At 39.6% G+C, this 27,255-nt stretch overlaps 6 protein-coding genes across 7 annotated transcripts; 4 read left to right on the top strand and 2 right to left on the bottom strand.

Moving 5' to 3' along the window:
* Positions 1–698: 698 nt before the first annotated feature.
* On the bottom strand, positions 699–7,688 carry LOC144200825 (sorting nexin-19-like). 2 transcript variants are annotated; one of them, XM_077723155.1, is made up of 14 exons: positions 7,584–7,688; positions 6,868–7,106; positions 6,604–6,798; positions 5,126–6,334; positions 4,767–4,965; positions 4,541–4,641; positions 4,336–4,455; positions 4,117–4,241; positions 3,906–3,999; positions 3,667–3,829; positions 3,405–3,546; positions 2,636–2,820; positions 2,338–2,425; positions 699–2,120 (listed from the first exon to the last, which is right to left on the bottom strand). In XM_077723155.1, the coding sequence occupies exons 2-14, from the start codon at positions 7,069–7,071 to the stop codon at positions 1,997–1,999; spliced, it is 2,949 nt and encodes a 982-aa protein (XP_077579281.1). In that variant the 5' UTR covers positions 7,072–7,106; positions 7,584–7,688; the 3' UTR covers positions 699–1,996. The 2 variants fall into 2 exon arrangements, with proteins under 2 accessions (XP_077579281.1, XP_077579279.1); XM_077723153.1 differs by having other exon boundaries at positions 6,604–7,106.
* A 1,165-nt stretch (positions 7,689–8,853) lies between these two features.
* il4i1 (interleukin 4 induced 1) lies at positions 8,854–11,505 on the top strand. Its single transcript, XM_077722870.1, has 7 exons — positions 8,854–8,860; positions 9,000–9,214; positions 9,286–9,398; positions 9,637–9,838; positions 9,986–10,054; positions 10,138–10,274; positions 10,408–11,505. Exons 1-7 carry the CDS (start codon positions 8,854–8,856, stop codon positions 11,171–11,173), a joined length of 1,509 nt encoding a protein of 502 aa, XP_077578996.1. The 3' UTR covers positions 11,174–11,505.
* Positions 11,506–11,556: 51 nt separating this feature from the next.
* On the bottom strand, positions 11,557–12,722 carry timm8b (translocase of inner mitochondrial membrane 8 homolog B (yeast)). Its single transcript, XM_077723048.1, has 2 exons — positions 12,316–12,722; positions 11,557–11,890 (listed from the first exon to the last, which is right to left on the bottom strand). The coding sequence occupies exons 1-2, from the start codon at positions 12,415–12,417 to the stop codon at positions 11,723–11,725; spliced, it is 270 nt and encodes an 89-aa protein (XP_077579174.1). The 5' UTR covers positions 12,418–12,722; the 3' UTR covers positions 11,557–11,722.
* A 13-nt stretch (positions 12,723–12,735) lies between these two features.
* On the top strand, positions 12,736–15,124 carry LOC144200753 (succinate dehydrogenase [ubiquinone] cytochrome b small subunit B, mitochondrial-like). Its single transcript, XM_077723046.1, has 4 exons — positions 12,736–12,877; positions 13,379–13,489; positions 13,611–13,761; positions 14,368–15,124. The coding sequence occupies exons 1-4, from the start codon at positions 12,829–12,831 to the stop codon at positions 14,531–14,533; spliced, it is 477 nt and encodes a 158-aa protein (XP_077579172.1). The 5' UTR covers positions 12,736–12,828; the 3' UTR covers positions 14,534–15,124.
* Positions 15,125–16,450: 1,326 nt separating this feature from the next.
* On the top strand, positions 16,451–22,317 carry vwa7 (von Willebrand factor A domain containing 7). Its single transcript, XM_077722871.1, has 17 exons — positions 16,451–16,660; positions 17,227–17,500; positions 17,588–17,821; positions 17,894–17,990; positions 18,087–18,221; positions 18,287–18,482; positions 18,624–18,793; positions 19,062–19,174; positions 19,240–19,356; positions 19,588–19,803; positions 19,902–20,034; positions 20,123–20,275; positions 20,344–20,436; positions 20,765–21,051; positions 21,328–21,464; positions 21,550–21,709; positions 21,826–22,317. Exons 2-17 carry the CDS (start codon positions 17,261–17,263, stop codon positions 22,315–22,317), a joined length of 2,973 nt encoding a protein of 990 aa, XP_077578997.1. The 5' UTR covers positions 16,451–16,660; positions 17,227–17,260.
* A 250-nt stretch (positions 22,318–22,567) lies between these two features.
* On the top strand, positions 22,568–26,494 carry LOC144200971 (sodium- and chloride-dependent GABA transporter 2-like). The gene is made up of 14 exons (XM_077723377.1): positions 22,568–22,796; positions 22,876–23,010; positions 23,161–23,301; positions 23,476–23,560; positions 23,691–23,823; positions 23,905–24,039; positions 24,101–24,204; positions 24,457–24,581; positions 24,846–24,958; positions 25,062–25,199; positions 25,328–25,430; positions 25,678–25,778; positions 25,903–26,071; positions 26,139–26,494. Exons 1-14 carry the CDS (start codon positions 22,637–22,639, stop codon positions 26,162–26,164), a joined length of 1,668 nt encoding a protein of 555 aa, XP_077579503.1. The 5' UTR covers positions 22,568–22,636; the 3' UTR covers positions 26,165–26,494.
* The last annotated feature ends 761 nt before the right edge of the window (positions 26,495–27,255 follow it).

Genomic DNA, 27,255 nt, shown 5'->3' on the forward strand with positions numbered 1-27,255 from the left:
TGAGAGATTGAATGGGATGGTACCATCAACTGCTTCTACTTTGCTCAAGGTCGTGCAAAAACTACCTTTGACTCAGCACTTGGGCAATCTCGCCACCTAGAGGTGGAACAATTGGTGAAAGCTTCTCAGAAGACAATTAATTAGTCCTAGTACATGGATAATTGTACTATGTGCATTCATTCATCTTCCATAGAAATCCTTGAAAGGGTTGCTAGAGCATCACCCGATAAAATCCAATACTATCTTTAAAATAATTGCTTTTTATTATATACTTCACTTGATAAAATGCTTCTCTTTTCCAGCCACTAGAAGGTTTTGTCTTCCATGGTTTTGACCTTCTTACTATTGCCACTCAAAGATTGCAAATTTGTATCATTTTGTCCAATATTTGGCTTTGTATGCATTCAAGTCTATAATGTAACCATTAGTTTGAAAACTGTTCACTTCATTAGATTTTTGTCACAATGAGATTTTTTTCTGGCGGCACTGAAACGACAGACCTCCTGACCTGTCAGACATAACTCTGTAAATAGTCTTCAAATTCCTAGAATTGGAGTTGATCACGTGCACACTAAGAGACTTTTACTGGCACTGTTGCTCTTTTCAGCTTTCTCTTTTCTATATTACGACTATGTGCAACACGTACAAATATACTGCTTGTACATGTGAGCAGATGAAGTATCTCAGAGCACGTATGATAAGTTACTTGAATAACTTTATTGTTTTGAAGATATGCTCAGTAATAAGCATATATTTTAAAGCAATACACAGCATGCAAAACATACTTGCATCTACATATTTGTACCAGACAAAAAACATGAGCTATAAGCAACATTAGCACACGATTGGCAGTTTGCTTACATAAGTTTCACCAATAAAGTGCTCAAATTGGTATAAATATTGAAAATGAAAAGGGCTTACTTGTACATATCCTTAATGGGATGTAGAGTGTAACTTCCCATCAATTCTTGCACTACTATAGTCAAAATACTGTATATCATGGTATGACATACAATACAGTGTATTTTGGCATTCAAAAACAATGCATTTAATTTAAAGCTATAACAAATATATGTTCCTTGCCTAAATAGACAATATTTCAGTAGATTTAAGACCTATTAACGCATTATTTGTCTTATTCATTGAATATACTTGTTAGTAGTCAGATTTTGTCTTACTTCATTAAAAGGACAGCAGTTATGAGTGGGACAAAATTACTTCACAAGAGGGAGAAGACATTACTGGCACATTTCTCATCAACTTTGTCACTGACCCATATTTGCTATTAGGAAATATAAAATATCACAACAAAAAATGATTAAACTTCTAACTTAAGTTAATGTTATCCATCTCCATACTTTGGATAACAATTCTAACTGCCTGAGCTGTTTCTCTGACCCAAACTCATTAGTACTTTACAGGATATATTCTGTAGATAATTTATATATATTATTCATTCATAAAAAAAGGATTTCCATCAAGGAATGTTCAAGGGTGATTCAAAGTTTTCCTGACATAATATTGCTATTATTTAAATAATACTGACTTTGGCCTTGACTTACAGTCGTGGAAAAAAAGGACTCGTATTGACAGATAATGTCATGCAAACAAAATTTGGCTTTGCCTGAATATCAGATGGAGAAAACGATTTAAAAAATGTGTTTCTTTTTACACATGTTGAAATCTATCAGCGTTTATGTACTGCCTGAGTATAAGTGCAACTGGTGCCAGAGTAGTTGAATTTAATTTGCTTATTTAAGTACTTTGTACTTTAAGCACTCTTTGCCTTTCAGATCAAGGTCACAAGAGGTTTGCATTTTTTTTTACCCACAATTTAAGTAGTACAATACATTGCTGTCATGACTACAAATTATAACTGAGTGGGTTCAGGTTCAGTCGAACACCCAAATTTTTAGTGTACATTTTCAAATGGAAAAAAGGTTGGGTTCATATTGTTGAGGAAATCATGTACTAAACTCAGTTTTGGGTTGTAACTTCATGCCAAGAGTTTTTCTGGATTTTTGGAGAGGTTCTGTAGTAAACTCCTTTGAAAGCTTTGCTCTGGTAATTCAGGAACCAGGAACTCTACTAAAAGGTCACAAATGCTGTAAACCAAGTGTCTAATAAAACAGAACGGGAAATTGAATTAGTGATAGAAATGGCAGTTCTCGTTCAGTCAAGTCGAGAATCAGCGTAAAGGGTCAAATTGACTTAGTGAGGCTACAGCATGGTCAATACGCCAATCACGTGTGAGGGGCACAATTCACTGGTCTATATAAGGGAAGTAGTAATCATATTTGAGAACATTAAAGGGTGATCAATACAGCAATTTCTTACCTATTAATGTAAGGGTCTTGGAAAGACTCAAGGACAGTCTGCCAAGTGAATTTGTACTTGTCTGAGTTGAGCAAATCTGTGATTAAATCTGTGGACACAAAGCCAGGAAAATCATCAAAATGGGCCTACTCCAACTTGCTGCTTTAATATTTCACACATTAAAACATGGGTAATGGGAGGATTATGTGCATCCAGAAATTTGATCCAGATGATTTGATTCATGTGTGTTGGTGGAGGGAGATATGGAAAACAGACCGGACCAGGCCACACATTATGTAGTGTCAGTCAGCTTGTATACCTGGCAGTAGTCTCATTAGACAATACAAGGCTTGTTTTTTGGTGTTGTCTTTCTCCTGCCGGCTTCGCTCTGTTTGAGGCAATGCAGGCAAAACTCCTCCTGGCCAAACAGATTCCTGGATGACCTGAAGGTAATGGACCCAGTATCCGGTACTGGTTAGATTGGCCACACTCACATCCAGCCAGCTAAATGTGGAAAACACAAAATGTTTTAAGACTTAAACCACTCAAGGTCTTTAGACTATAATTTAGATTAAGAAACCTATAAATTTAATATGTATTAAGAAAAAAAGCCAATAAGACAAAAGGGGAAATATTATGCGAGAATAATTTGGCACCAATCCACTCCTTATCACTACAGGTTGACAAACTGACATTTGAAAATAATGTTCTGTGACCTTGTCATTGTGCCTGACTTGACTAATTAGACAATTATGTCTGAGCAGGCAACCCATTTTAAATGTAGCCAATGCCTCATTGCATTCCTATACGGATTTGAAACTTCAAGAGCAGCAAACTAGTCTCACTTGGCATAGTCTCGCACTACAGGTGATCTCAACTCACCCCCCCCGCCAAATCCTTTTGCATAACTGTTGGACTTAAGGTCTTGTGATGAGTACATTTCATAGGCTGGATGTTTCTGGGGGACACTGACCTTTCATTGAGGTCTGACCTCTTTCACATCAAGATTTACCATGTGAGGGGTGGAAACACAGACAGTCTGTTTTTACGTACCCTCTCAACACTATGCTACAGTACATCAATATTACCTGTCAATGAGTGTCCCAAACAGCAGCCTGATGGTCCTTTGAATATTCTCAGTGCACAGCCAGCTCCACTGCTCTCTCATGAGCACACACATTATGTTCAATGCTATGTCTGTCAATTCCATGCGCACTGCCTCTTTGCCAGCTGCACAGAAAATTGAAATGAGGTCAAACATTTTGGAACACCTTGTATACACACATTCACCAGTCATAAGAGTGACAGCATAAAGTCGAAATTCAAGTGGCACACACTCTTCTTCCTCACCATGTCCTTGACTTTCTTTTCCAATCGTACCATCTTGCTGGCAATGTCCATATTGTGGAATAGTAATTGGACTATCTGCACAGTTTGGCGTTGATGTGACAGACAGATTCTCTTGTCTATAAATAAAATTTTGCAGATCCTCTAAAGACATTCCATTAAAAATCTGTAAGAAAAAAGATACAGTAGATGTAAACTGTAAAGCCTCCCATTTACAAAGAGGGGTCAATTAATTAACTTACAGTATTGGCTTGCTCCAAGCTGAACAACACAGGTTGTCCAATATCTGAGCCATTTAAAAATGGGATGTTTTTGCTGGAGAATTTCAGGCGGGACCTGAGACAAGGCATAAAGTAATTTGTTGGTAATATTTTCACTGTTGTTTATGAACATTGTTAATGTCATAGTAATGTAGGTAATTGCATTTTGATATGTTTGACGTTGACAACATACTTGCTTTTTTTGTCAGTAATGACTTTTCCTCCATCCACCTCGCCCTCATTTTCCTCAGTTGGGCTCTGAGGTTCTGAACGAGGGAATGCAGTCTTCAGTGTGTCCACAATTGCATTCACCACAATCTGCAGAAATATACAATGTTAAAAGTATTGCAAAACATTGACTTAAGATGTTAATCTTATTCAAATGTATTGTAGTGAATGACCACCAACAAACCTTGTCAATGCGTGAAACAATAAAAGGTTTCTTGACAAAGGCAATCCGAGCATCAGTATTTAGAGCCAGAAACTCCTGCATCTGCTCACTGTTGGCTATTTCGGGAACGGCACAAAGATGCTGCAGAGGGGTCATAAAAATGGTTGTAATTTGACAAGTACTTTTCATATTCAGCACAGATATACTCAAAAAAAATATTACACACCTTTAGAAAGGTCTCCAGCATCCCTTTTCTGGCTTCTATCCTATCACTGTCCATGTTTCCAAATGGCATGTCTGGGAAAATTTTCTTTGGCCCTTTGACACCTTCAAATCAAAACATCACAATTCATAATTAAAGTATGGATTCAAGTACACAAATAGATGGTAGCTGAAAATCCTTGTTTGTTGTTTTCAATCAATAGTTATATTTTATGATGGGATACTTCTACCTTTGATGAGTTTCTTTAGTTCAGTTCTCTCTTCCACTCGTGCTTGTAGGTTAAGAAATTCACTATAACGTCTGTTGACCATATGATAGGCCACTGGTTGTGCTGTAGATGGACTTTCAAAACCTGAGTGCAATGTGTCTCCATCTTCTGAGTTTGGATTGATATGTCCAAGGTTCTCACAGCTCATTGCTGTCTCATACTGAAAGAAAAACAAATTGATGGAGAATCACAGTTTTTCAACTACAGTTTAAAATAAAAAACATAGACTGTCGGTAGAAAAAGAGAGAAAAACATTTGTACATATTTCACCTAATTTTAATAGCACTTATGGTTGAAAGACTTAATAGTACAGATCTTACCTTGATTGTGTAAAGAGTGTAAGGATGTGAGCCGGTTCCTCGATGTTCTTTAGCTGTAATAGTGCCAGTGATGCGAAGGTTTTGGATAATGATTGGTCCATCGGGGCTACTTAGTGGCTCAAAACTGAATGGAGGCAATGGGGAAGTGCAATGTAATGGGCTCATGACAGTCAAATCATTTGCACTCCCAATTGGTTCAACAACCAAAGGAAGCCCACTGGCTTGGTTTACTGAAGGGAGGCTACTTTCACTCTCCAAGTTTTCCTGGCTCATCATGTGAGTCCCTCCTCTTGCTTTTTCCATTGAGCCATTTGTAGGCCCATATGCCTCTGAATTCATAGAAACTGCAGGACAGGAGGCATCGAATTGATCGAGACCAAGAAGCTTCAGATCATTACCATTACTGCACTCGATTCCACATTCTTTCTGTTGATCATACAAACTATCATCTTGTCCTATCATGACCAAAGAATCAATGGAACCCTCTCTGTAGTCCACAGATGGAGAATCCAAGTCAGAATCATTTTCTTGGTAAAATGGATTCAAATTGATTCCAGATGGAGAATTTCCTAAGGTCTGACTTGTCTCTTCTTCAATGTTATTCTGTTGACTATCAACCACTGAATGTTCAACATCGTGCATTGAGTGTTGAGGAATGACCATGCCAACATCATTTTCACTTTCTATTTGAGCATCTGGATGAAGGAGATCAGCGTTGTTTTGGTTCTTGTATGTGATCTCTTGCGGGAGACTCATCTCTAGTTCTAAACTGGGAAGTGGTAAGGACAAATCCACTTTATCTTCTCCACTTGTTTCCTTGTATTTATTAGAACTGCCAATTATGTCTATCAAGAAAAGATTTAGCCAGTCAGGGTCCGACAATTTGTCAAAAAGAGGGAGGAAAACATTGCAGGTTATGAGCTCTCTCACAACAAATCGCCCTGTGCCTGTTTCTAAGTGAGGGGCGGGCACTAAAATGTGCAGCAATAAGTCCACTAGTGATCTGGTGTAATTAAATTGCACTGTCTCACTGGTCATTACACAGTGAGGTGTAGTCACTTTGGAATATGCCAACCACATCTTTCCCTTCTCATCACTCATCACTTTGGTAGTTGGAGACAATTGTTGTTGCTGTGCAACCATCTCCTTAGCTCGAAGATAGTCCTGCAGATGGCAGCCAAACATTTCCAAGACCCTCTGGGTTAGTTTCTGTTAAAGTACAGAAAAGGTGAAAGGCCAATTTAATCCATAAATTTCACCATCACAAAATTGCATGCAGATAAATAAGATAAATGTGGTGTATTCAATTAAATATAGGCCAAATGTCATTTGTAAATAATTGTTGTGTATTTATTTATGTTTACCATAAGGTCGAAACTTCTTTGGGTTGTAAATTTCTTTAAGAAACGCACAAGATGCACATTTTTGTACAAAGACAACCACACTTAGCTATTCATCATATTTTACAAATTGTGTACCTTTCGGTCCAATTGCCTTGCACGGCTCTTCAATTCCATGAACATGGAAATCATGGCATCTTCAACTTCGTTTTCAAAGGCACTTTCAGAAGACACCATCGAGTACCAGGAGGAAACAAAATCCCTGATAATCTTCCTCACTGAATTGTGGATTTCTTGGTCCAGATCATGTTCATCCTCCATAGTGGAATGAATCTGAAAATGAGTGCAATGACATAAATGGTACAACATATGATGTAAATGGCTTTTTAAGTAATGGCTTACCTTTTCTAGAGTGATAAATCTCTCCAGGTGAATGACATGGTTGGATTCCAAGATAGCCTGTGAGCCCAACCAGCCCCCAAGTACCACCAGCAGGCTGGTGAACACACACAGCAGCCAGATATTAACAAGCAGATGGAAAAGAACAAGCCAGGCCAATAGGACACCAAGGCCAAATAAACATCTCTGTCCTAGCATCTCAGCCATGACACTGTTGGAGGATAGTCACATGTGCATTAGACCTAAAAAGCAAAAGGTAAAATTAGTTCCTGATCCCAGGAATGTTCGATCCATTTAGATTGGAATAGACGCCTATTGCCTTATGTATTGATTGGGTATTATTTATTGTTATTGATATTGATTATTCATTTGTCTGATGGTTTGTTGTTGTTATTTGTGCACTTCACGGTAAAGCTGGTAATCTCAATAACCTTGTATGATGACAATAAAAGCATCCATTTCAATTCAATAACAGATCAAATCGCAACATTTAGTCCAACGTATTGCTAGTGACGTTTGATGCCACACATTATATTTTAAAATATGTATTAGTTGTGCATTTGTCGCAAGTGAGCAAATATAAGGTTTATACTTCATTGATAATCACATTTGTAATCGCGATGTCGATCAAACGAAACGACGACATCATCGGGAGTAAAAAGATGTAAAAGAACAGTTTTTCGTGTTGAATGGGTCAAAATGGAACAAATAAACCTTACCTTAGTAAATCGTAGCATCATTAAAATCGAGCAATTCCCACCCATCTGTTTCAAGCCTTCAATCAACAAAACGTCTCGTGAGCTGTTTACTTCCGCGAAAGCGACGTCACATTAAAAGCGAAACGCCCCTCGCCCCCGCACAAAACTGTCCATCATTTTTATCCAATTTTAGTTGAACTACTACTAATAAAAACCAGACAAATATATCTTATATCTCTGTATATAGACTACCGGCAAGCCATTTTAATGCCAGGGATCATACACTGATCCTGATGTAATTATTTGGGAGGGTAATCTGGGATTATTGTGTTTTAAAAAATGGTTTTCTCTTCTTTTCCTTTTTCTTCTTCTTAGACATTGCTTCTTATCATATTTGGTATAAACTTTGGCAAAATTGCATTTGATGTGTGTGTTGAGGGTGGACATTTACCTTGAAATAAACACACTTGATTATTTTAAGGGGAATAAAGAATTATGGTGAGTAACATGGTCTTAGTTGTTTTTAAATTGTCTGTTTTGGCAGATCACCATGTGGTGTGGCTCTTTGACTCTCACAGTTTAACATTTTTGCTCTCCGTGTCTAACTTGTTCTCCACCTTTGGTATAGGGGGACAGAGAGTAAGGAAAAACAGGTAGATTATAGAAAGAATATAGAGATCCAAAAAAATATGTCCATCGTTCTATCCTCCTTCACTACGGGAGTTTTCCTTGGATGTTGGTAGGGGGATGCCGCACCCTCCAGATGGGGTACTCTCCTTCCCTGGGCATTTAGGCCTAGTCGGGTGGAGGTCTCTGGTGGTGCCACATTATGAGTGAAGATGGAGGAGCTGCGCTGTCTAGTATAACCTCACTAATCTTATTAGTTCAGTGTGATTGACTCTTGAGCTGGTGTGGGAACATTTTTCAGGAAGACCTTTGAAGTCGCAAGGTCTCCCATTGATATACGCATTTTCGTACAGACCCAACATCTAGGTTTTTTAGGTTAGTTTAATTGCGTTAAGAGGCAAGCGCAGGAGGTGAACTTGGTCATGAATAGGTGGACAACATCTTGTGAGACTGTACCTTTGTTAAAGGTGAGTTAAATATTAACTTACTGTCGTTTATTTTTATTTACCTCGAAACTAAATATGATCGTAACTACAGGCTTCACTTTCCGCTGACCATAACAAAACAACTAGACTTTGGAGTTCCATTTCCAAGATGATCACTCACATTTCACTGTGGAAATTTAGTAAGTACTTTAAACAATCAATAATTGTTTTAAACTTAAATGATTAGCAAAATTGTTTATATCCTTGTCATTACTTAAAGACACAATACATTAATCCTTTCTAAAAGCTTTAAAATAAGTAAATTTAAGTCTTTCTGGTTGCAGTTTCCACTGCATTACAAAAATTGACATTCTCTCTGCATCAGTTCCATTAGTTCTGGTGGGATTGGTGGTATTTGTAGTGAATGGGATCACTGGAGACCCCCTGTTTGAATGCCTTCAAGACAAAGACTACAACGAGCTGTTAGATATTGTGGAGAGAGGACTCCCTGCCACAAAGACTCCTCAACATGTTGCAATTATTGGTGGGGGCATTGCAGGACTCACTGCAGCTAAGTTTTTGAAAGATGCCGGCCATAAGGTAAAGTGAGCGAGCTCTTTTTGGACAAAAGATGTTGGGAGAATACTGACAATGACCTGATGCACTTTAAGGTCACTATAATAGAAGCTAGTGACCGGATAGGAGGACGTGTTGAGACCTATAGAAACGCCGAGGAAGGCTGGTATGCAGAGTTGGGTGCCATGAGGATCCCCAGCTTTCAAAAGTGAGTTTCAGTATGTTTCAGTATGTATAATTTCAAGTGACATTATATTTCTCAAACTTTGGCTTTTACTATTTTACACATTTTTGTTGTTGTTGTACACCTAATAACAAAGATCAGCAATACATGAGGGAAAAAAGTGGAGGAGGGGGATAGAGGAAATGTTGTTGTTGAAATCAGGAACAAAAAGTGATAGCTTTTTGTTCTTTTTTCCACTATAACATGCTGTATTTTTCCACAGGATTTTACTCTCTATTGCCTCCAAATTGCACATTCCCTTAAATCATTTCATCCAAGATGACTTGAACACCTACTTTTTGCTTAATGGAAAACTTCATAAAACCTCTACAGTGGAGAACAACTATAATGTGTTTAACTACACACTAAATGAAAGTGAAAGGGGGAAGTCAGCTGCACAACTCTTCAGTGACACACTGTGGAAGGTTTGTAGGGTCTCTAAGCTTTATGAAAGTTAATTCCACCATTGTTTTTATTATCATTAGTTGGCAGTTATCCATTGGAGTTTGATGTGGGATGATAACTCACCACTCAATATGTTTTAAAGTGGCAATTTTACAATTTTTGCGCAGGTACGAGAAGACCTGAAGACAATTGGCTGTGATGCAATGTTGGACAAGTATGATTCCTATACAGTCAAAGTGAGGAAGATGTTATGGTTGTGTAATTAAACAATGTTTCGAATGCAATCACTCCTATTATTATTTTAAATATTTGTCAATAGGAATACTTGGTGAAAGAGGGTAATCTGAGTCAGGGTGCATTGCGGATGATTGGAGACATCCTAAATGAAAACAGCCTTTTTTACACATCCATGGTGGAAACTTTGTATCTTCAGTCAGACATCAATGACATCACTGAGTAAGAAAATACTTCATATCTAATCATAGTTTTACGTATATCTAAATGTAAAGATCATTTGACTTTCTGACTTTTGATATTTAGCAGGGCCTCACAAATATTCTTTTTTTTAAAACTCTGGATGCTTTTACAGGTATTTTGAAGTGACGGGTGGCTTTGACCACCTCACAACAACTTTCTACAATATATTAAATGCCACGACCTTCCTCAACTCCAAAGTCAAAATCATCAACCAATTAGAAGGGAGAAATGTGATAGTTACATACCAGGACCAGCGTACGCCAGGTTCTTTAACCCACCTGACGGCGGACTATGCTCTCGTCACTGCCACGGCCAAGGCTGCGCTCTTCATTGACTTCCAGCCACCGCTTTCTGGGGACAAAATGGAAGCCCTGCGTTCAGTTCACTACACCAGCTCAACTAAAGTCATCCTCAGTTTTCGGGAACGCTTTTGGGAGAGAGAGGGTATCAGGGGAGGAAAGAGCATTACAGATCGACCGTCTCGCTTCGTCTATTACCCCAGCCATACTTTTCCAGGAACAGATGCTGGTGCCCTCCTCGCATCATACACATGCTCTGATGACTCCACCCTCTTTCAAGGTGTGAGCGAAGCGGAGCTGATGGATGTGGTCTTGGACGACTTGGTTAAGATCCACGGCGAGGATATCAGGTCTTCATTTACTGGGGGACTGGTGAAGAAATGGGGCTTGGACCCCTACAGCCTGGGAGCTTTTGCCATTTTCACACCATATCAGGGACTTTATGCCAAAGAACTCTTCCAGAGTGAGGGACGTGTGCACTTTGCAGGAGAGCACACAGCCCTACCTCATGGCTGGATAGAAACTTCTATTAAATCTGCTCTCAGAGCAGCCAAAAATATTAATAGTCTAACAATTTAAAGGAAAAGATAACATTTATATGTGCATCCATCTGAAATTTTAGGAAAAACTGTTTTTGTGGAGACAAATGTAAATTAAAATCAGTATTTCCCAAAAGTGACAGTAGATAAGAAAATACTGTGCTTTTCATAATTATTCAAATATATATTTTTTTGCATGTGCTATGCAAAGACTGGAAGTTTTATTGTAACATTTAAGTATTAATTTGCAAAACTAAAATATGGTACTATAAAATTAGTAAGTACCAGTTTGGTAAGTTAAAGTAGTATAATTATACTCAAGTTAAGATAGAGTGTACCTAAAGTTTTGAGCAGTAAAGTTATATTTGCTTACCTGTTGTCTCTTTTTTTAAAGTGTTCTTAATGAATCCAGATAAAAAACAATTTTCTCCCCAAATCAGCCAGTTTACTAGAAACCAAATTCTATTTTCATGCAGCAACAGGACCACAGAAACATCATCTTCAGATGCTCAGGGAATACAAACAAACATGTTAGTAGTACCAAACATGGATTAATTTGCTATGAGAGTCCATTAATGCACTCCATCATTCAATGAGTGCCTTTTTGCACCATCTGGGTAAAACGGTTGGTGATGGACAAGGTGGTGTCGATGAATCGTTCCACGCAGCTCACAAGGCAAGTCTCTGTCCTGTAGTCTAATTTGGAACCTGGGCTGTCCACACACTTATCCCAGCACACATCTGTAAAGTTGTGCACCTGAAATAAGGATGAAAAATGGGGATGTGAGGGAAGTTGCCATGGCAACAAAATACTGTGCAGGGCACAAGAAATTATTTGCATCAATTTATTGTTTCTGACAAAAAGGGAACATTTCACATCATGATTATGCATGCGTTTTTTCCTTTTCTAAATTAAGTTCCTTTAAAAAAAAAGAAAAAAACTGAACCAATGTTAAAATAAACAAACGCAAAACTAAAGGGAATTGTTTGTGATAATGCTCAAATATAATATATGGAGAACATTGGAGGAAATGTGGAACATTATATACTGTTTTCACGGGTCTTGTGTCAAATTGTTAGAGTGATGCTTTTTTTTCTTACATTATCCTTGCATAAAACCGCTATCCCAATGCGTTCCATGTGGTATCACATTGAACAGTCCACGTTTAGAATTACACTAACCTGGGCCTGGAACTGCGCTTTCTGTTGCTCGATTGCAATCAACCTCTGGAGCTCTGTTGCGTCTGCTTTCTCCGACGCACTTAGATTGTCAAAACTCTCCATTGTGGGGTTGTTTTTTGTTAAAAAGACAGTTGCGCGTTTCAGCAGTCTTGTATAAATCCAATGACAAGTGACCTTCCGTAGTACACACTGCGCGTGCGTGCGTCCCCGTAACGTGACGCTTCCAAAGGTTGTCAAAGTGGCAAGTAAGATATCTGCCAGAAAGCAACTCGACGTTTCTGTATGAAGTTAAATATATTTTTAGAGAACATCCAACGAGTGAACTACTTTCAAAATCAACTTTATATATTTATAAGATATATAAATGTAATCGATTTCACTATTTGTTCTGCACAGAGTCAATTGTAATTGCGCGAGGAGACACTACTCTCGTCTAAAACATATTATCTTTGTTCGTGGTTGTTCATCAACAACTTCCGGGTAAATCGTAGTGCCCTTGGTTGGTTACTCATCATGGCGGCTATAGTTCGGCTGAGTTCTGTCTGTCGCCGGGGACTTCACCGTAAGATTTAATGATCTGCTTTCCATCGGTTGCATTTGTTATTAATTTACTTGCGATTCAGGCGGATCATTTGGCAACGTTTTCCTTTGTAAGGGTGGTGGGATCGAATGTGTTTACTGCCTGTGACTAGGGCGTGCTACGTAGAAAACACTGGCGCTGTCCTCAAGATCACGACTTTTACTAAACTAGCTCACTTAAATTTCACTAGATCCATATTAATTCCACCTCTATTGATCAAAATAAACGATCGGTACTCAAATATTGTAAGTGATCTGTAACTAAAGGAAGATAGACTCAGTAGGTACGACTTCCTAGTAAATCAGTTTTTCCCGGTTTCATATTTAAATGTCATATTTCCTTCTTAATCAGGCTCAGATTAGGTAATAAAAACGTTTATAATGCAATTCTATCATATAATCATGTTTTCAGTTTTTAATTAAATAATTTTCCCAGTGTGCTTTTTGTTTTTGATTTAACATTTGGTCTTTGTATTTCCCCCAGCTCTGATATACCAAAGCAGCATGCTGGCAAGGCCATTGGCCACACCACACAAACATCAAGAGAAGTCTAACCTGTTCAGTGCTAGGATTCATACATCCCACACTTTAAATGGTTTGTGTAAACGTGCAAGCTCCCATAATTATTATTCTAATTTCTGCAGGTCTTTGCATTCTCAGGAGACTGACTGTCATTAAATGATTGAATCCAATTTTGTTGTTGTTGTCTTTTAAAGCGAGCTCTGGCTCCAAAGCCGCATCTCTGCACTGGACTGCTGAGCGAGTGTTGAGCATCCTGCTTTTGGCCATGGGGCCTGTTGCCTATTTTCACCCCGGTCCTGCCATAGATTATAGTCTAGCTGCCGCACTCACCTTACATGGACACTGGTAAGCAAAGATTGACATTCAAACCAATAGAGAAGCATTTAATTTGGTAATTTTGTTCATATAATTTTCTGCTTGAAAAAAAAAAACCTAGACACCCACCTTACAGAAATGAGCAGATATCGGCCAAGCCTTTGTTAGTTCCAGCTGGTTGCAGACCCATAAAGTGGCTTCAGCTTATGTCTGAGCAATGTGCCAGTCCATCACTTAGTGCAAACACTCATCATCATGGCAGGTGCAGGCCACAAATCCTAGTCATGAGTGGTGATAAATCCTCCTAAGCCATGGCTTTTAGGCCATGTGGGTGTTTTAGGATGTCATCTTATGTTCTCTTTGACTAGAACCTTTGAGACAAATAGCCTGACGTCATTTTGTGCCGGCAACGGTGCAACAAGGTATAATAAGAAGGCTACAAAATTTCTTGCATTTAGTCTGTGACTGATCGGATTATATAGTTCCAAAGAATGTCAGCACTGAGTGAACCCAAGTCACATTAGATGGTGTCAAATAGTTTGACAGAATGATAGAGAATAAGACTGACAAGTGAATGATATGCATATTTTCAAGTACAGCTTTAAAATGTTATTTTTTTACCTGCTTGTCTTTTAGGGGTATAGGGCAGGTGTTGACAGATTACGTTCACGGCGACACCAAGATCAAGATCGTCAACGCCGGTCTCTTTGTCCTGTCCACGGTTACGTTCGCCGGCCTTTGCTACTTCAACTACAATGACGTGGGAATCTGCAAAGCCGTCGCACTGCTTTGGAGCAAATAAAATAGTAACATGAACTGGCAAGATCAGAAAAATGACACCTGTTTCATGTAAATTTCCTATGAATACACAGCTTTGGCAATATTTCCAGTGATTCACAAGCATGTAATTGCACATCATGTTAATTAGCTCTGCTCAATTTTATCATCAAAAAGACCAGTTGCCATTTCTCCTACCAGCAATGTTTCAGATCCATGTGGGCTGAGATTTGTGTTCCCATGAGAAAGTTGGCCAATAATGTCTTTTCTATTCTGTATTATGTCATGTCACTTAGTTCACATATTTCCCCCACAAAATGTTTGTCACATTGTACAGACCAGAATTGTCTTATTTGTCAGCTATAATTTATTCTTTCCTTACGAGGATTCTATTTGTTGGATGATTTTTAAAACCACTGTGTCTCAATTACTTAGTGTAAATATGAAACATTTGATCTTTAAACCATCTTCATATATGCTGCAAGTTGTATTTTAATGGTGCAGTTAAGATGCTTCATATTGATCAAATGTTAATTGGCACCAAACAAGATGAAAGCCTGTATTATCTGTCTTTTACTGTAAGCCAGCTTTAAAATATAACTGATATACCTTTGAATGCCTGAATGTGTTTGGTGTGGGAAAACTTAATTACTGCATAAGGTGCACAACTGCAGTGATTTTAGACATTAAAAATCATCTAAAATATCCGCTGTTTGGGCTAACATTTTAAGTAACATTCTAGTGAAACATTTTGAGTCATTTACCACCAGTACACTAACAAAAAAAATCTAAATTTTAAATTGAATGGATTTAGATTTAGTAAACAAGTACAGTTATACCTCTACTTAACAAATGCATCTACATACGGAATTTTCAAGTTACAAAACATTTATGTGAGCATGTTTGGACTACTTCTGAATAAAAAGTTTTTTTTCTTAAATATACATACATTGAAATATTACAGCCATATACTGAATACTTGCATATATCACATATCGTTCTTTTAAAGTGAGTTAATGGTCATTCCAGAATTTGGCAAAGGTCTGTCCAGAGTGTTAGGAAGAGGATTTGACCAACCTGCTATGCATTTCATTCAGGAGATATGGGCCTTTCCACCAAGGTCAGGAGATTAGAGTTATTTGGGTTAGAAGTTCACACAATTGGTCGGCCTGGTGGATGAGTGGCCTCTGGCCCGAAGTCAGCTTCCCCCCTGACCCTAGTGAGGATAAAATCAGTTCAGAAAATGAGATGATGGTTGAGTCTCAAAGGCAATTAGTAACTGATATGCTCTTTACTCATTAAGTTTTACACTTTCTTCACTTCCACAATGTTTAGCTGGTGCTGTGGTGATTAAAACTGAAAGTCAATCAACACAACAATATGTGGGCACACGGGCCTTGCCCTTGGACTTTGGTAATACATTTCTAGGGGTTCATGCCTTGTTGAAAAGAGAAGTTGGCATGAAACCTTTCATTTCCCCCCAAATCCTGCACCCTGTGAGGTAGTGGTTCACACAATAATTTCCCCCATTGCTTCTACCTCATATAGATTCAATGAAGAAGTCTAGGATTTTCCCCACACCACCAACAATACCCACAAAAGACTAACAAGTAAAACAAATGACTGTGTTTTGCTGTGACACTGACTCCAACAATCTGATGTTGAACATTTCCCCCCCTAGCAACGTCCATGAAAAGTGTCAGCAACCAGGGAGATGGAAAAGGCCTGTATTGTTTGTAATTGTAATAAACTGTAGTAAAGAAAAAAAAGCAAGAGTGATAGATGGAGAATGCAGAGGGGTGTTGGGGAAGGCCTATAATATATGCGGCCCTATTGTGGGGAATCAATGCACCGTGCGTTAATGGGGGCAGAGGGGGCCAATGAGGGTATTGAAAGGGTGTAGGGGCTATGACAAGGCGTCCAAAAAAAAAACCCGCTCGTGGACACTCAGTGTCTACTGGATCTATATCTGAGCTTTTTAAAGTACTTTTAAAGACCATATCTATGTTATTTGTACTTTCTGGGGAGGAGGCTATAGATACGTGTGTATTTGGACAAAAGCTTCTCGTGGGAATCGTCGCTTGGTGGTGAAAAAACACGTGTGTGTGGTTCACATTGTGATTACGCTGCAACAAGTGTGAAGAGACTAGAGGTAAGATGTTTTTTCTTCATTTGTAAGGATCTGTTAGAATATTTAAAGTTGTTGTGGTGCAACTTCATTTTCTATTTAGATGCCAACACAGTGATGACCTAGAAAGTGTTTTTCTATTCCATCTGGACTTTGTTGCAAAGGAGGAACTATTCTAATTAAGACAAACCTGGAGTGCAAGGCTTGTCCACTCCAATCAGTTAGGACAGCTTTGCCAAGTGGAGAGTGCCAAGGGTTCACTTTTTCGGGGGGTGCCAGGCTTTGTTTTGGCCTGAAAACACAAGCCAAGAGAACAAAAGTATTGTATTGGAATAAAAATGACAAAGAACAATAGGGACCGGAGGACAAGCCAAGTTGAAAATAGTGAAAGAATTCTACAGTTAGTAAGTTGTGGGGGCTAAGGGGTGGGCACAGGTCACAGAAACCTGCCACCACTATAATGGTTTTTTTTAAAACATTATCTGATTTAATCATTATATTTGTATATTTGCATTGAATAATTTCAACATTAAAAACAAGAATGCAAACATGTCGTCTTATAATGTTGTAATACTATAACTTTCTTGCAGGTACTATGTGACGTGGTAACATTTGATCGAAGCCATGATGTCACAGAGACGAAAACGAGTTTGGACATACGATGATGGAGGTGTACACTGGTTTGTCTTGGCTTACCTTCTCTTCCTGGTTTCGCCATGCACATGCTTCCTCCCCAACTTTTGGTCGCGGGTGTTGACGCTGTCTTGGGATTCCTACACACACCAATACATCACCGAGCAAGCCATCCTTAATATCACCCTAGAAACTCTACGACAACATCATGGGCCTCATGCAGAGGAAGAGGTCCACCTAAGAATTCTTTGTATTTAGGTGAAAGAAAAAATATATATACCTTACCATATTAAGTATTTATATTTGGCTTCCTTTCAGATCAGGCTTGGACGAGCTTTCTGGAGGGCTGTTGGGGAGGTGGTCCACTCCAACGCAGAAATGGACTTTCTTAGCTCCACTAGATCCGACCCAGTGTACCACTTTGATTCCGAGCGTGTGGACAGCTCCGTGGCAATGTTACGGAAGTTCTGGGCTCATACGCTTCTGTCAGTGCGGGCCAGTGAGCATCAAAGTGCTCGTCACAGCTTGGGCCAGTTATTTCACTCCCTGCAGGTACACAATAATATCAATTTCAAATACTATATAGAGAATAACGTTGGACTTTGATTTTTCTTGTTAACACAGGATTTCTACAGTCACAGTAACTGGGTGGAGATGGGTCAACGCTCTATTTATCTTCATCTATTGCAGCCGGACGAGCCAGCAATACCTGTAGCGGAAGGTAAGGCTCAACCTTATTGCCCAGAGCTATAAATGTTTAACATTTCTGTTTAGATACCACAGTGGCTAAACAATACGATCTAATTCCTCTACACAGGTGACACCCCCACCTGTATGGAGTGTTTTAGCATCACCTGTCGAAACAACCTCCTCCCAAGACTGACAAGTGGACAAAAGCAATCCCAGCTACTCACTACTGGCTACTTCAGCACCTTTCCCCCAAAGCCTGAAGGTATTTATGAGAAGGAAAAAAACCACCAAAACTTTTTAAACTAATTTAAATGCTTTGTTGGACAGGCAAATGCAGTCACGGAGGCATGCTGGACAGCAGCCGCTCTATGGGGGCCAAAGGGGGCATCAATAAAGACAGTACATCACCTCTCTTCTCCCCTCATCATTTTCTGCACGTAGAAGCAGCCACTCTCGCCTCTGAAGCCACGCTGACTGTACTGAGAGACCTGAGGGACACAGTGGGTCACAAGTCCTTCCTCAGGTGCATTTTTCGACATTATGAGTTGTAAACAGTGCAATTTAGTATCTAACAGAGGCTAAAAAATACTGATAATCAGCAGATCTTGTACACAATGGGATATATAAAGTCAAACCATCCCACAATCAAAGTTGTCGTCTACAGACTTTTCAGCGTGATGCAGGCGCCCTCTTTGGTTTTCGTTATGGACACAACAGGGAGTATGTTTGAGGAAATCACTGCAGCTCGATTACGAGCTCACTCCATCATCCAGAAGCGAGCCAATCTCCCTGGACAGTCTGGAAGCTTCTTACTCGTCCCCTTTCATGACCCCGGTCAGTGCGCACATATAGAAAGGTTTTTAGGAGTCTACCCCAAGACATTATTGGAAAATATTCCTAAGATATCAAGTGACTGCACTTTAGGAAAAGCAGCATGAGAAACAAACTGATTTATTGCTGCAATTCAGCCATTGTTTGTTAAAATATTAAAGAATTAAAAGGAAACACTGGCAAATAGCAACAAATGTGCATTGCCTGTCTATTACCTGTAAAATGCCTAAAAGATTTGCATTTTGTTTTGCATTCACACTGCTACGTACAGAAGTTGGCCCAGTGTACGAGACTGGTGACCCGAACCAGTTTATGGAACACATGGAGAACCTGATGGCACTAGGAGGAGGAGATGAACCAGAGATGTGCTTCACTGCCATTCAAGTAATTTTTGTCTATGTGTGCAGGGCCGTGTTAGTGTGCATGAACTCATTTTTGTGTGTTTGCAGCTGGCCCTAACTCACAGCCCGCCACTATCCGAGATTTTTGTATTCACCGATGCCTCACCCAAGGATGCCCACTTGTTTGATGTGCTTAAGGCATTAGCACTTACAAAACAGAGCAAGGTAAGAGACAAGAGTTGTCACTTTTTCCTCAAAAACAAAAAAAGGTGTAGTCAATAATAAAAAATAATAAAATGTCATTGACCAGCAACTATCCCTGGTGTACCCAGCCTAATATGCATATAGTTAGCTGGGGTGGGCTCCAGCACCCTGGCGACTTTTGTGAGGATAATAATAATAATGATACAAGTACATTGGCAGTGTGAAACAAACATAAACTGATTTGTCCCCCAGGTGACATTTCTCCTAACAGAAGACCCCAACTACAGCACAGAAAGGATAACAAGGAGAAAGTCAGAAAGGAGGAAGAGGAGAGTACCTTTACCTCCTGATCGCTTCTCCCTCTATACGACGCTTTCATCCTTGTCCGGAGGACTTACGATATTCACCAGCAACTCTGACATCCACAGCGTCTCCTCTATAGTGGAGGACAACACAGCAGCAGAGAAGGTAAGCCAGGACTTAATGCCATCAACCAACACATTGCAACATCTTAAATTTATACATATGTGCCCCATAGCGTAATATAATGACCTCTTCATTACCAGGTGACTCTCCTCCATGCCGAGGCAGACCAAGAGCAGAAGTCCTTTCACTCCTTCCGAGTCGACAGCTCCGTTAAAGACGTTACAGTACACATTACTGGCCTCCTCAGCCAGTGCGTCCTTGTTGGTCCTTCAGGTATACCAAAAAAAAAACATCAAACGCATGTATTGGCAGATCTGTCACACATAATTGGACATTTTGCAATTTTTTTCTCTCTCACCAGGTCAAACTCAGTCTCTTCTGAGTGACAAAGGCTCTCTCGCTACTTTGGAGGCCTTCAGTGGTCTGTACCGTGTCCGTCTCCTCTCTCCAATTCAGCCGGGCCAGTGGAAACTGGAAGCCACTGCAGAAGGGCATGTCGCATTCAGCATAATAGGTATTATATTAGTTCAAGATAAAAGCTGGTTAAAATGAATCAAATGTGACTGCTTTTAAATCCGTCAGCTGAAAGCAGCGTGGATTTCCTGTATTATTTTGCTACTGTAACCAATGAGACTCATCCTGGATTGGCCAGAGTAGAGGGTAGCCCTGTAGCAGGTGAGTTTTTGTACTTTTGTAATTATTTATATATACACAGGTCTCATTTTTTGGACATTTTTTTTCTTTTTAATGTATTACTTTTTTGTGCATTTTTTTCAAGTTATAATTTTCTGCAATTATTTGGTAGATACAATTTTCAAGATGTTTTTATTACTCATGGCATTTTAAAGTAACATTTTAAAATAGTTTTATATTATTCAAATAATTAAATTCCCATCACAAAATATGTATGGGCAACAATAGTAGTATAATTAGAGGTCAGATGGAGCTCAAACTTGATTTATGAAAGGGTTAATGCGAATGTGTACACTATTTCATCCTTTAGGTGCTCCTACCTTTCTTGTACTAGCTGTGACAGGCCTGTCTCCTCACCATGAAGGAGTCTCGTTTAGTCATGTGACCCTGTTGGGGACAGAAGGGGAAAGCCTCAAAAAGGTGTTGCTCAACTCCTCCTCCACTTACTCAAATCCCACCACAGAAGATCTGATCGGCTGGGTGGACTTCATTCCCAGAGCTCCCTTTAGCGTCCGCCTCACGGGCCGAGACGGAGGCGGAAACAAATTGGAAAGGGTCGCCACAGAATTGGTGCAGCCCACTTATGTTCAGATTCAGGTAAACAAGCGCCCATGAATGCGAGTATTAGATTTTTTTTCTTTTGAATATTCATAGGCTGGACTAGTGGTAGATAAGGGGAAAATTTGTATGTGGCAATATGTGAGTAAGACTTATTTCATTTTAAAATTAGTATTATTAGTTGAATTGAGTACCTAAATTGACATTTTTCCAAGTAAAATAAGCGCCTTGGTTCGATTAAAGTTGGTGTAACGCTTATTTACTACAAGGCTATCGTAATTCACTCATACAAAATGTAACACTCTCTCTTTTCAGATCCTATCTACCCCTCCTCTGGTACCTGGTCACAGCACCACAGTAGAATTCACCATCCTCAACCACGGCCCAGATCGACTCTTCAGCATGATGGCTGAGGATGATTCTGGATATCTGCACACAAAAGGACCTCACAGGTAATGAATGTTATTTCATTAAGAAGAAAATGGTACAATAAATGAGAAGATGGATGGATTACACTTTGCAAATCTGCCCAATTAGGTTCTACGTCTCTGCGCACAATATTTTCCATAGCCAAGTGGGTCTTAACACACCTTCTACAGCTAAAGATGGAGCCACTGTTACCCTGACACTGTCAGTGCAAGCTCTCGACTCTACAGACACAAACTATGCTGTGGCCTATCTAACAGTTGTCCCACCTGTGAGTTTTGTCTTATAACATTTTATTATATTTATCCTGCTACTCACTCATTTTGGTCGCTTTGTCTTCTGATGACATATTGGGCCACCTTGCAATGTATCTCACGTCTCTTCCAGGAGCGTGATATGTCTCCTCCAGTCTGCTCGGCCACCCGAGTTTCTTCTTTGTGTCCTCCCATTTGCAACGAGTCCACCTGGAGTGTGTCTCTGGCTCTGTCGGACAATGGGCGCTCCGGGCTGGCTGCTCTCCAACTACGACAAGGACAAGGCACTTTAACTTTACTTCCACCGCTAGAAGTGGACAAATTAGATGAGGATCATCGTAATCGTTACGCCGAGGCTACCCTAGTGAAAGGAGACCCCCCTTTTAATGTGTCTGAGTCATTGGAGCCCTTGTGGGCGAATTACACGTCAAGCTGCTGCTCAGTCAGTGCTGAGCTCCTGGTTTGGGATACAGCTGGAAACATGAAGCGTTGTCATTTTGCATCTGCTCAGCAAAGGCAGCTGAGCAATACAAGGACAGAATACAGTGGAGGTGGATTTTTGAAGCCAATTACTACCTTCTCTTTATTGGTTTTGCTTATTTTATGCTTTGAGCAACTTTCTTAAAGTTTTTGCCTGTAAGAATTCCAAAAGGAGAATTGAAAATCCACTAAATAAAGTGATTTTATTCTTTTATTAATGGAATAAGCCATTTATTTTACCCCATGGTGTAAGGCAACTGCACTAAGGTAGTGGCCAACGTGAATGAGTTAAGAAATGTAGCTAAGACTTGCTTGTGTTGTTTTGCAGATTATTGATATATCAACTGTGGACTGGTTAACTGATTTCTTGGTTGCTCATTAGATGAAACTCAATGCAAAGCTGGAAAGTCCGCGTAGTGTGAGCAGTGGAAGGAAAACTAGGATTCAAGTTAAACTTCACGAAAATGTGTTGCGAAAAACGAGTCTTACAAGCAGGTAGAGATGGACTTCAGGAGAGAGGACACTGGGGAAGCAAGTTGGAGTTTCTTCTGGCTGTTGCTGGCAACATTGTGGGATTGGGCAACGTGTGGAGGTTTCCATACTTGTGCTACAAAAATGGCGGAGGTAAATACAGCAAATGTGCCAATCAGCTTTCTTTGCAAAGGCTGTAAACTGAAACACAAGAACATTTTTCAAAAATTAGGTGCATTCTTGGTGCCATATGTGGTGTTTGCGGTGACATGTGGTGTACCACTCTTCCTTTTGGAGACCACCATGGGGCAGCACACACAAGAGGGGGGCATCAGCTGTTGGAGAAAGATATGCCCTCTGGCAGAAGGTTTGAAAAATCCTATCATGTTACGCCTTCCCTTCTGAAATTAAACAAAACAAATAAACTACTTTATCTTTCCCTTTTTGAGAGGCAAATATAACCTAACAGAAACATAAAAAGGAACTTCGAACATCTTGAATGTGTGATGTTTTTCAGGTATTGGCTATGGAGGGCAGCTAATTATGCTGTATAGCTGCATGACCTACATCATCATTTTGTCTTGGGCACTATTCTATTTTATATTATCCTTCAACTATACATTGCCCTGGAGTACATGTGACAACTACTGGAACACGGGTGAGGTCCAACACACATCACAAGGTGTCAGTGTGGACTAGGCAAGGAACCTCAATGCGTTAACCACCTCTTTATATGGGATTGCAAAATTGGGTCAGGCCAATGTCCCAATGATTTGATACTATAGCGTCTTTAAAAATGTATTCTTACTGTAAATACCTGTCATTCTTGCAGTAGATTGTGTTGATGTCACAACAATTGCAACAAGGAACTATACCAACCACACCAAGGAAACATTGGCAGCAACAGAATTCTGGGAGTAAGGATGCTTATACAGTGACATATAAACGTGTGCGCATAAAATCTTTGCATGCCACTCTAACGTATGTTCTCTTTGGTCTCAAAGGTTTGGGTTCCCTAAGAATGCCATGTTGCTTATTCTGTTGTAGGCGTCGAGTGTTGAAACTCTCAAGTGGTATCGAGGATATTGGTAGCATCAGGTGGGAGCTGCTTGGGTGCCTGGTAGCTATGTGGGTGATTTGTTACTTCTGCATTTGGAAAGGAGTCAAATCCACTGGAAAGGTGACATCTATTAGACTACAATAAATACTATTTTAAAAATACAAAACTTTGTATTTAAATTGCTTGACACCTTTCGTTCAGGTGGTGTATTTCACAGCTACTTTTCCTTATGTGATGCTCTTCATTCTATTAATCCGAGGACTCACTCTTCCGGGAGCCAGGCAAGGAGTGGAATTCTACCTTCTGCCTGAGCTGTCACGGCTTTCGGATCCTCAAGTAGGACAGCATTTTATGCTCATATAAAATGTTTAGTGGTCATGTGCATCATTTCAAACAGGTGTGGTTAGAGGCCGGGTCGCAGATCTTGTTCTCGTATAGCGTTGGTGTGGGAACATTGACTGTACTCGGGAGTTACAACACCCAAAGTAACAACTGCTACAAGTAAGTGGCAAGTAGCAAACATAAAAAAAATATTAAATAAAACACTCACACTTAGATGCCACAAGGGAGGGAGCTCATGGATTGGTCAAGATGGACAGTGATTGTAGAAGTGTAGCCGGCCTCAATGGACACAGATGTATACCTGCATGGAAAAACATGTTATTAATTCAACAAATCAGCATTTTTTGTGCTAATCTTATTTATTTGAACACGAATTTCACTGAAAAAAAACGTTGTATGTGTCTGTTTCAGGGACTGTCTTTGGTTGTGTTTATTGAACAGTTGTACTAGTGTGGTAGCTGGCTTTGCCGTCTTCTCAGTCCTCGGATTTATGGCTAAGCAGCTAGGCGTTCCTATCGCAGAAGTGGCCGAGTCAGGTATAGGCAAATAAATCTATATTTGTGCAAAAAATGCACACATGTAAACTATGTCTGACACGTTTTAAAACAAATAACTTACAAGGGTGTATAATAATTTGTATGCAATGGATCTCAGAGTTGCTAAATGTTTTTGTTGTTGCCAAAATTACTTTTAAAAGGATAATATACTGTCACATACCAGAAGATGACACTAATGTGACAAAGCATGTTGGCAGAGAAACGTAATTGGAAGGTTACACAATGGGGGAATGCTGTTTCTAGGTCCAGGCTTGGCATTCGTTGCGTACCCTCAGGCAGTTGCAATGATGCCTTTGCCTCAAGTGTGGTCTATCTGCTTCTTCATCCTGATCATCCTCCTTGGGCTGGACACACAGGTTAGACATGTGATCCCTCATTCATATGCGGTGTTTTGGGAAAACGTACATTGAGGTTCGTTTTTTTCCCTTGAAAGTGACCATGTGGCTTTTCTCGCCGCAGTTTGTTGGTATGGAGGCAGTGATGACATCCTTCTCGGACATCTTCCCAACAGTGATGCGACGGGCCGGCAGGCGAGAACGTTTCCTTCTGCTATATTGTCTCATGTGTTTCCTCTTGCAGCTCGTCATGATGACTGAGGTTCGAATATTTTTAAGTTTGTGGTCTCGCACAAAGTAACAATACCGTATCGAGTACCTTATAGCTACTCTACCTAATATTATGGCAAATAGGTATCAATAATGGATTCTCCTTTATGTCATGCTCAGGGAGGAATGTACATCTTCCAGATTTTTGACTACTATGCCTGCAATGGAGCCTGTGTCCTCTTTCTATGCGTGTTTGAAAGCTTGGCAGCAGGCTGGATATTTGGTAGGTAGTTGAGGTTTTAGTCCGCATCTGGTAAGCCTTTGTGAAAGGCTTTAATATCATGTATGATTCAATATGTTTTGTCAAAAATTGATTTTGGAGCAGTCATGGACTTAAACCATAGCAACTCCAAGTGAATAATGACCACATTGGTATCTCACTAACATTTTCCATGAACCTGTCATGTATTGACAAGTATTATAGTGGTGGTACTGTGGACTCATTAAGAAGATTATATTACTTCTTAAAGGTGCAGAGCGGCTATTTGGCATCATAGCAGACATGACCGGTGAGCGAGCCAATCCATTCTTTAAAGTCTGCTGGCTTTACCTGACGCCCTTAGTTTCATTGGTAAGTGGGACAAGCTGGAATTTTATCAGACATAAGCTCAAGGACCCCCATAACCTTTGTGAGGATAAGCAGTTCAGAAAATGAATGGATATTTTATCTTATTTTTACTTTTTTTTTTATCCAGGGCTCGGTGATATATTCTCTAATTGAGTACACACCTCTGACATTCAACCGCTGGTATGTGTACCCCACCTGGGCCTACGTAATGGGTTGGATTATGGCCCTCTTCCATACTGCTGGTGCCCGGCTGGGCGCTGTACAAACTGAGTACTGCTACAGGAAACCTCAGTCAGGTAGGCCGAGTGTAAAAATAAACAGTATAGTATTGCAAAGCAGAAAATATTTTGTTTTCTATTTTAGCGTCTCCGTCAATTGTCCCGCCCTGAGCCTCGCGGTGAATTGCCGGACAAGAAAATAAAGCAAGAGAGAGCCTTGCAAGACATCACTGAGGAAGATCTTGAATGATTAGAATTGTTTTATTTGGACTTCTAGCCAAATAAAACTATATTATGCAGAAGTTATTTTTTTTACTAGTGAATCAAATCGATAGTGTGCAAAATTAAACAGAGCAGTTAAGAAATATTAACCGCACCAATTTATTAGGATCGTCTATTAGGATCCGACAGCCGTTTCTGGCCACCACAAAAAATCAACTCTACGATGCACGGTTTGGACAAACTTTACATGAGAATGTTAATATAAAACATCCACCCAGCCATGAATTGTGCTTTATCTATTCTACTATAATCCTTATAATGCGTGATTCATGGATGGGTGTGTGTGTGTGTGTGTGTGTGTGTGCGCGCACCTGGTAACTCGCTGGAGGAAATTCGTCTGAAAAGGATATTTGTTAATGATGTGGAAAGGTGTCCTACCTTCCAACTAAATTGAGTCAGTTCAAGACAGCTGTGAAAATATAACACACAATATATTAACAATGATTTAGCTAAAACTTGGCCTACAAAAATATAAATTTGACAATTGATTTAAATGTTCTAACTTGATGGTTGCATTGCATTTGGATGGAGGGATTCAGGTTTGTCGTTTATTGCTTATCCTCTGGCAGTGGTCGTGGTGGTGTCCATTCATTTTGACTAAAAACAAATGTTATCTACACTTAGCTAGATATGACTGAAAAGAAAACAATTCACTTATATTCATTATATTGTCTCCTAAGTTTCAACTGCCTTGTTGTTAAAATCAACTTTTCCAAAACAAATATTTGGAAATTTGGCATGTGGCAACTTGAGAAGATTTTGTCTTTTCAGGACATTTTTTTAGATAGGTTCCCAAAATAATTCTGTAGAATTTTGAACGTGTTAAGCCTACTTATATTTTACCTGAAAAATTCCAAAGAAAAACTCAAATCACTTATATAAGGAGTGTCCTAGCAAAGCAGGGTCAATCGTCCCACCCCGATTGGACGCCAGTGCTCCAACGCAGCGGGAGCTTCACCGGTGAGAAATATGGTTTTAAT

The sequence above is a fragment of the Stigmatopora nigra genome, chromosome 8 (assembly GCF_051989575.1).
Source record: "Stigmatopora nigra isolate UIUO_SnigA chromosome 8, RoL_Snig_1.1, whole genome shotgun sequence".
In the NCBI taxonomy this organism is placed as follows: domain Eukaryota; kingdom Metazoa; phylum Chordata; class Actinopteri; order Syngnathiformes; family Syngnathidae; genus Stigmatopora; species Stigmatopora nigra.

Bases quoted from the DNA above. Each gene is read 5' to 3' on its own strand.
- vwa7 (XM_077722871.1), top strand. From the start codon at position 17,261: ATGATGTCACAGAGACGAAAACGAGTTTGGACATACGATGATGGAGGT. The intron at 18,483-18,623 runs GTGCATTTTTCG...TGTCGTCTACAG, and splicing joins GGTCACAAGTCCTTCCTCAG to ACTTTTCAGCGTGATGCAGG. The intron at 19,357-19,587 runs GTAAGAGACAAG...TTTGTCCCCCAG, and splicing joins CACTTACAAAACAGAGCAAG to GTGACATTTCTCCTAACAGA.
- LOC144200753 (XM_077723046.1), top strand. From the start codon at position 12,829: ATGGCGGCTATAGTTCGGCTGAGTTCTGTCTGTCGCCGGGGACTTCAC. The intron at 13,490-13,610 runs GTTTGTGTAAAC...TGTCTTTTAAAG, and splicing joins TACATCCCACACTTTAAATG to CGAGCTCTGGCTCCAAAGCC. The intron at 13,762-14,367 runs GTAAGCAAAGAT...CTTGTCTTTTAG, and splicing joins CTCACCTTACATGGACACTG to GGGTATAGGGCAGGTGTTGA.
- LOC144200825 (XM_077723153.1), bottom strand. From the start codon at position 7,071: ATGGCTGAGATGCTAGGACAGAGATGTTTATTTGGCCTTGGTGTCCTA. The intron at 4,242-4,335 runs GTTTGTTGGTGG...ATATTTCTGCAG, and splicing joins TTGTTTCACGCATTGACAAG to ATTGTGGTGAATGCAATTGT. The intron at 2,426-2,635 runs GTATACAAGCTG...TTGTGTCCACAG, and splicing joins TCTAATGAGACTACTGCCAG to ATTTAATCACAGATTTGCTC.
- timm8b (XM_077723048.1), bottom strand. From the start codon at position 12,417: ATGGAGAGTTTTGACAATCTAAGTGCGTCGGAGAAAGCAGACGCAACA. The intron at 11,891-12,315 runs GTTAGTGTAATT...TCCTTATTTCAG, and splicing joins AAGCGCAGTTCCAGGCCCAG to GTGCACAACTTTACAGATGT.
- LOC144200971 (XM_077723377.1), top strand. From the start codon at position 22,637: ATGTGTTGCGAAAAACGAGTCTTACAAGCAGGTAGAGATGGACTTCAG. The intron at 24,040-24,100 runs GTAGGACAGCAT...CATTTCAAACAG, and splicing joins CACGGCTTTCGGATCCTCAA to GTGTGGTTAGAGGCCGGGTC. The intron at 25,200-25,327 runs GTTCGAATATTT...TGTCATGCTCAG, and splicing joins AGCTCGTCATGATGACTGAG to GGAGGAATGTACATCTTCCA.
- il4i1 (XM_077722870.1), top strand. The intron at 10,055-10,137 runs GTGAGGAAGATG...ATTTGTCAATAG, and splicing joins ATGATTCCTATACAGTCAAA to GAATACTTGGTGAAAGAGGG. The intron at 10,275-10,407 runs GTAAGAAAATAC...ATGCTTTTACAG, and splicing joins GACATCAATGACATCACTGA to GTATTTTGAAGTGACGGGTG.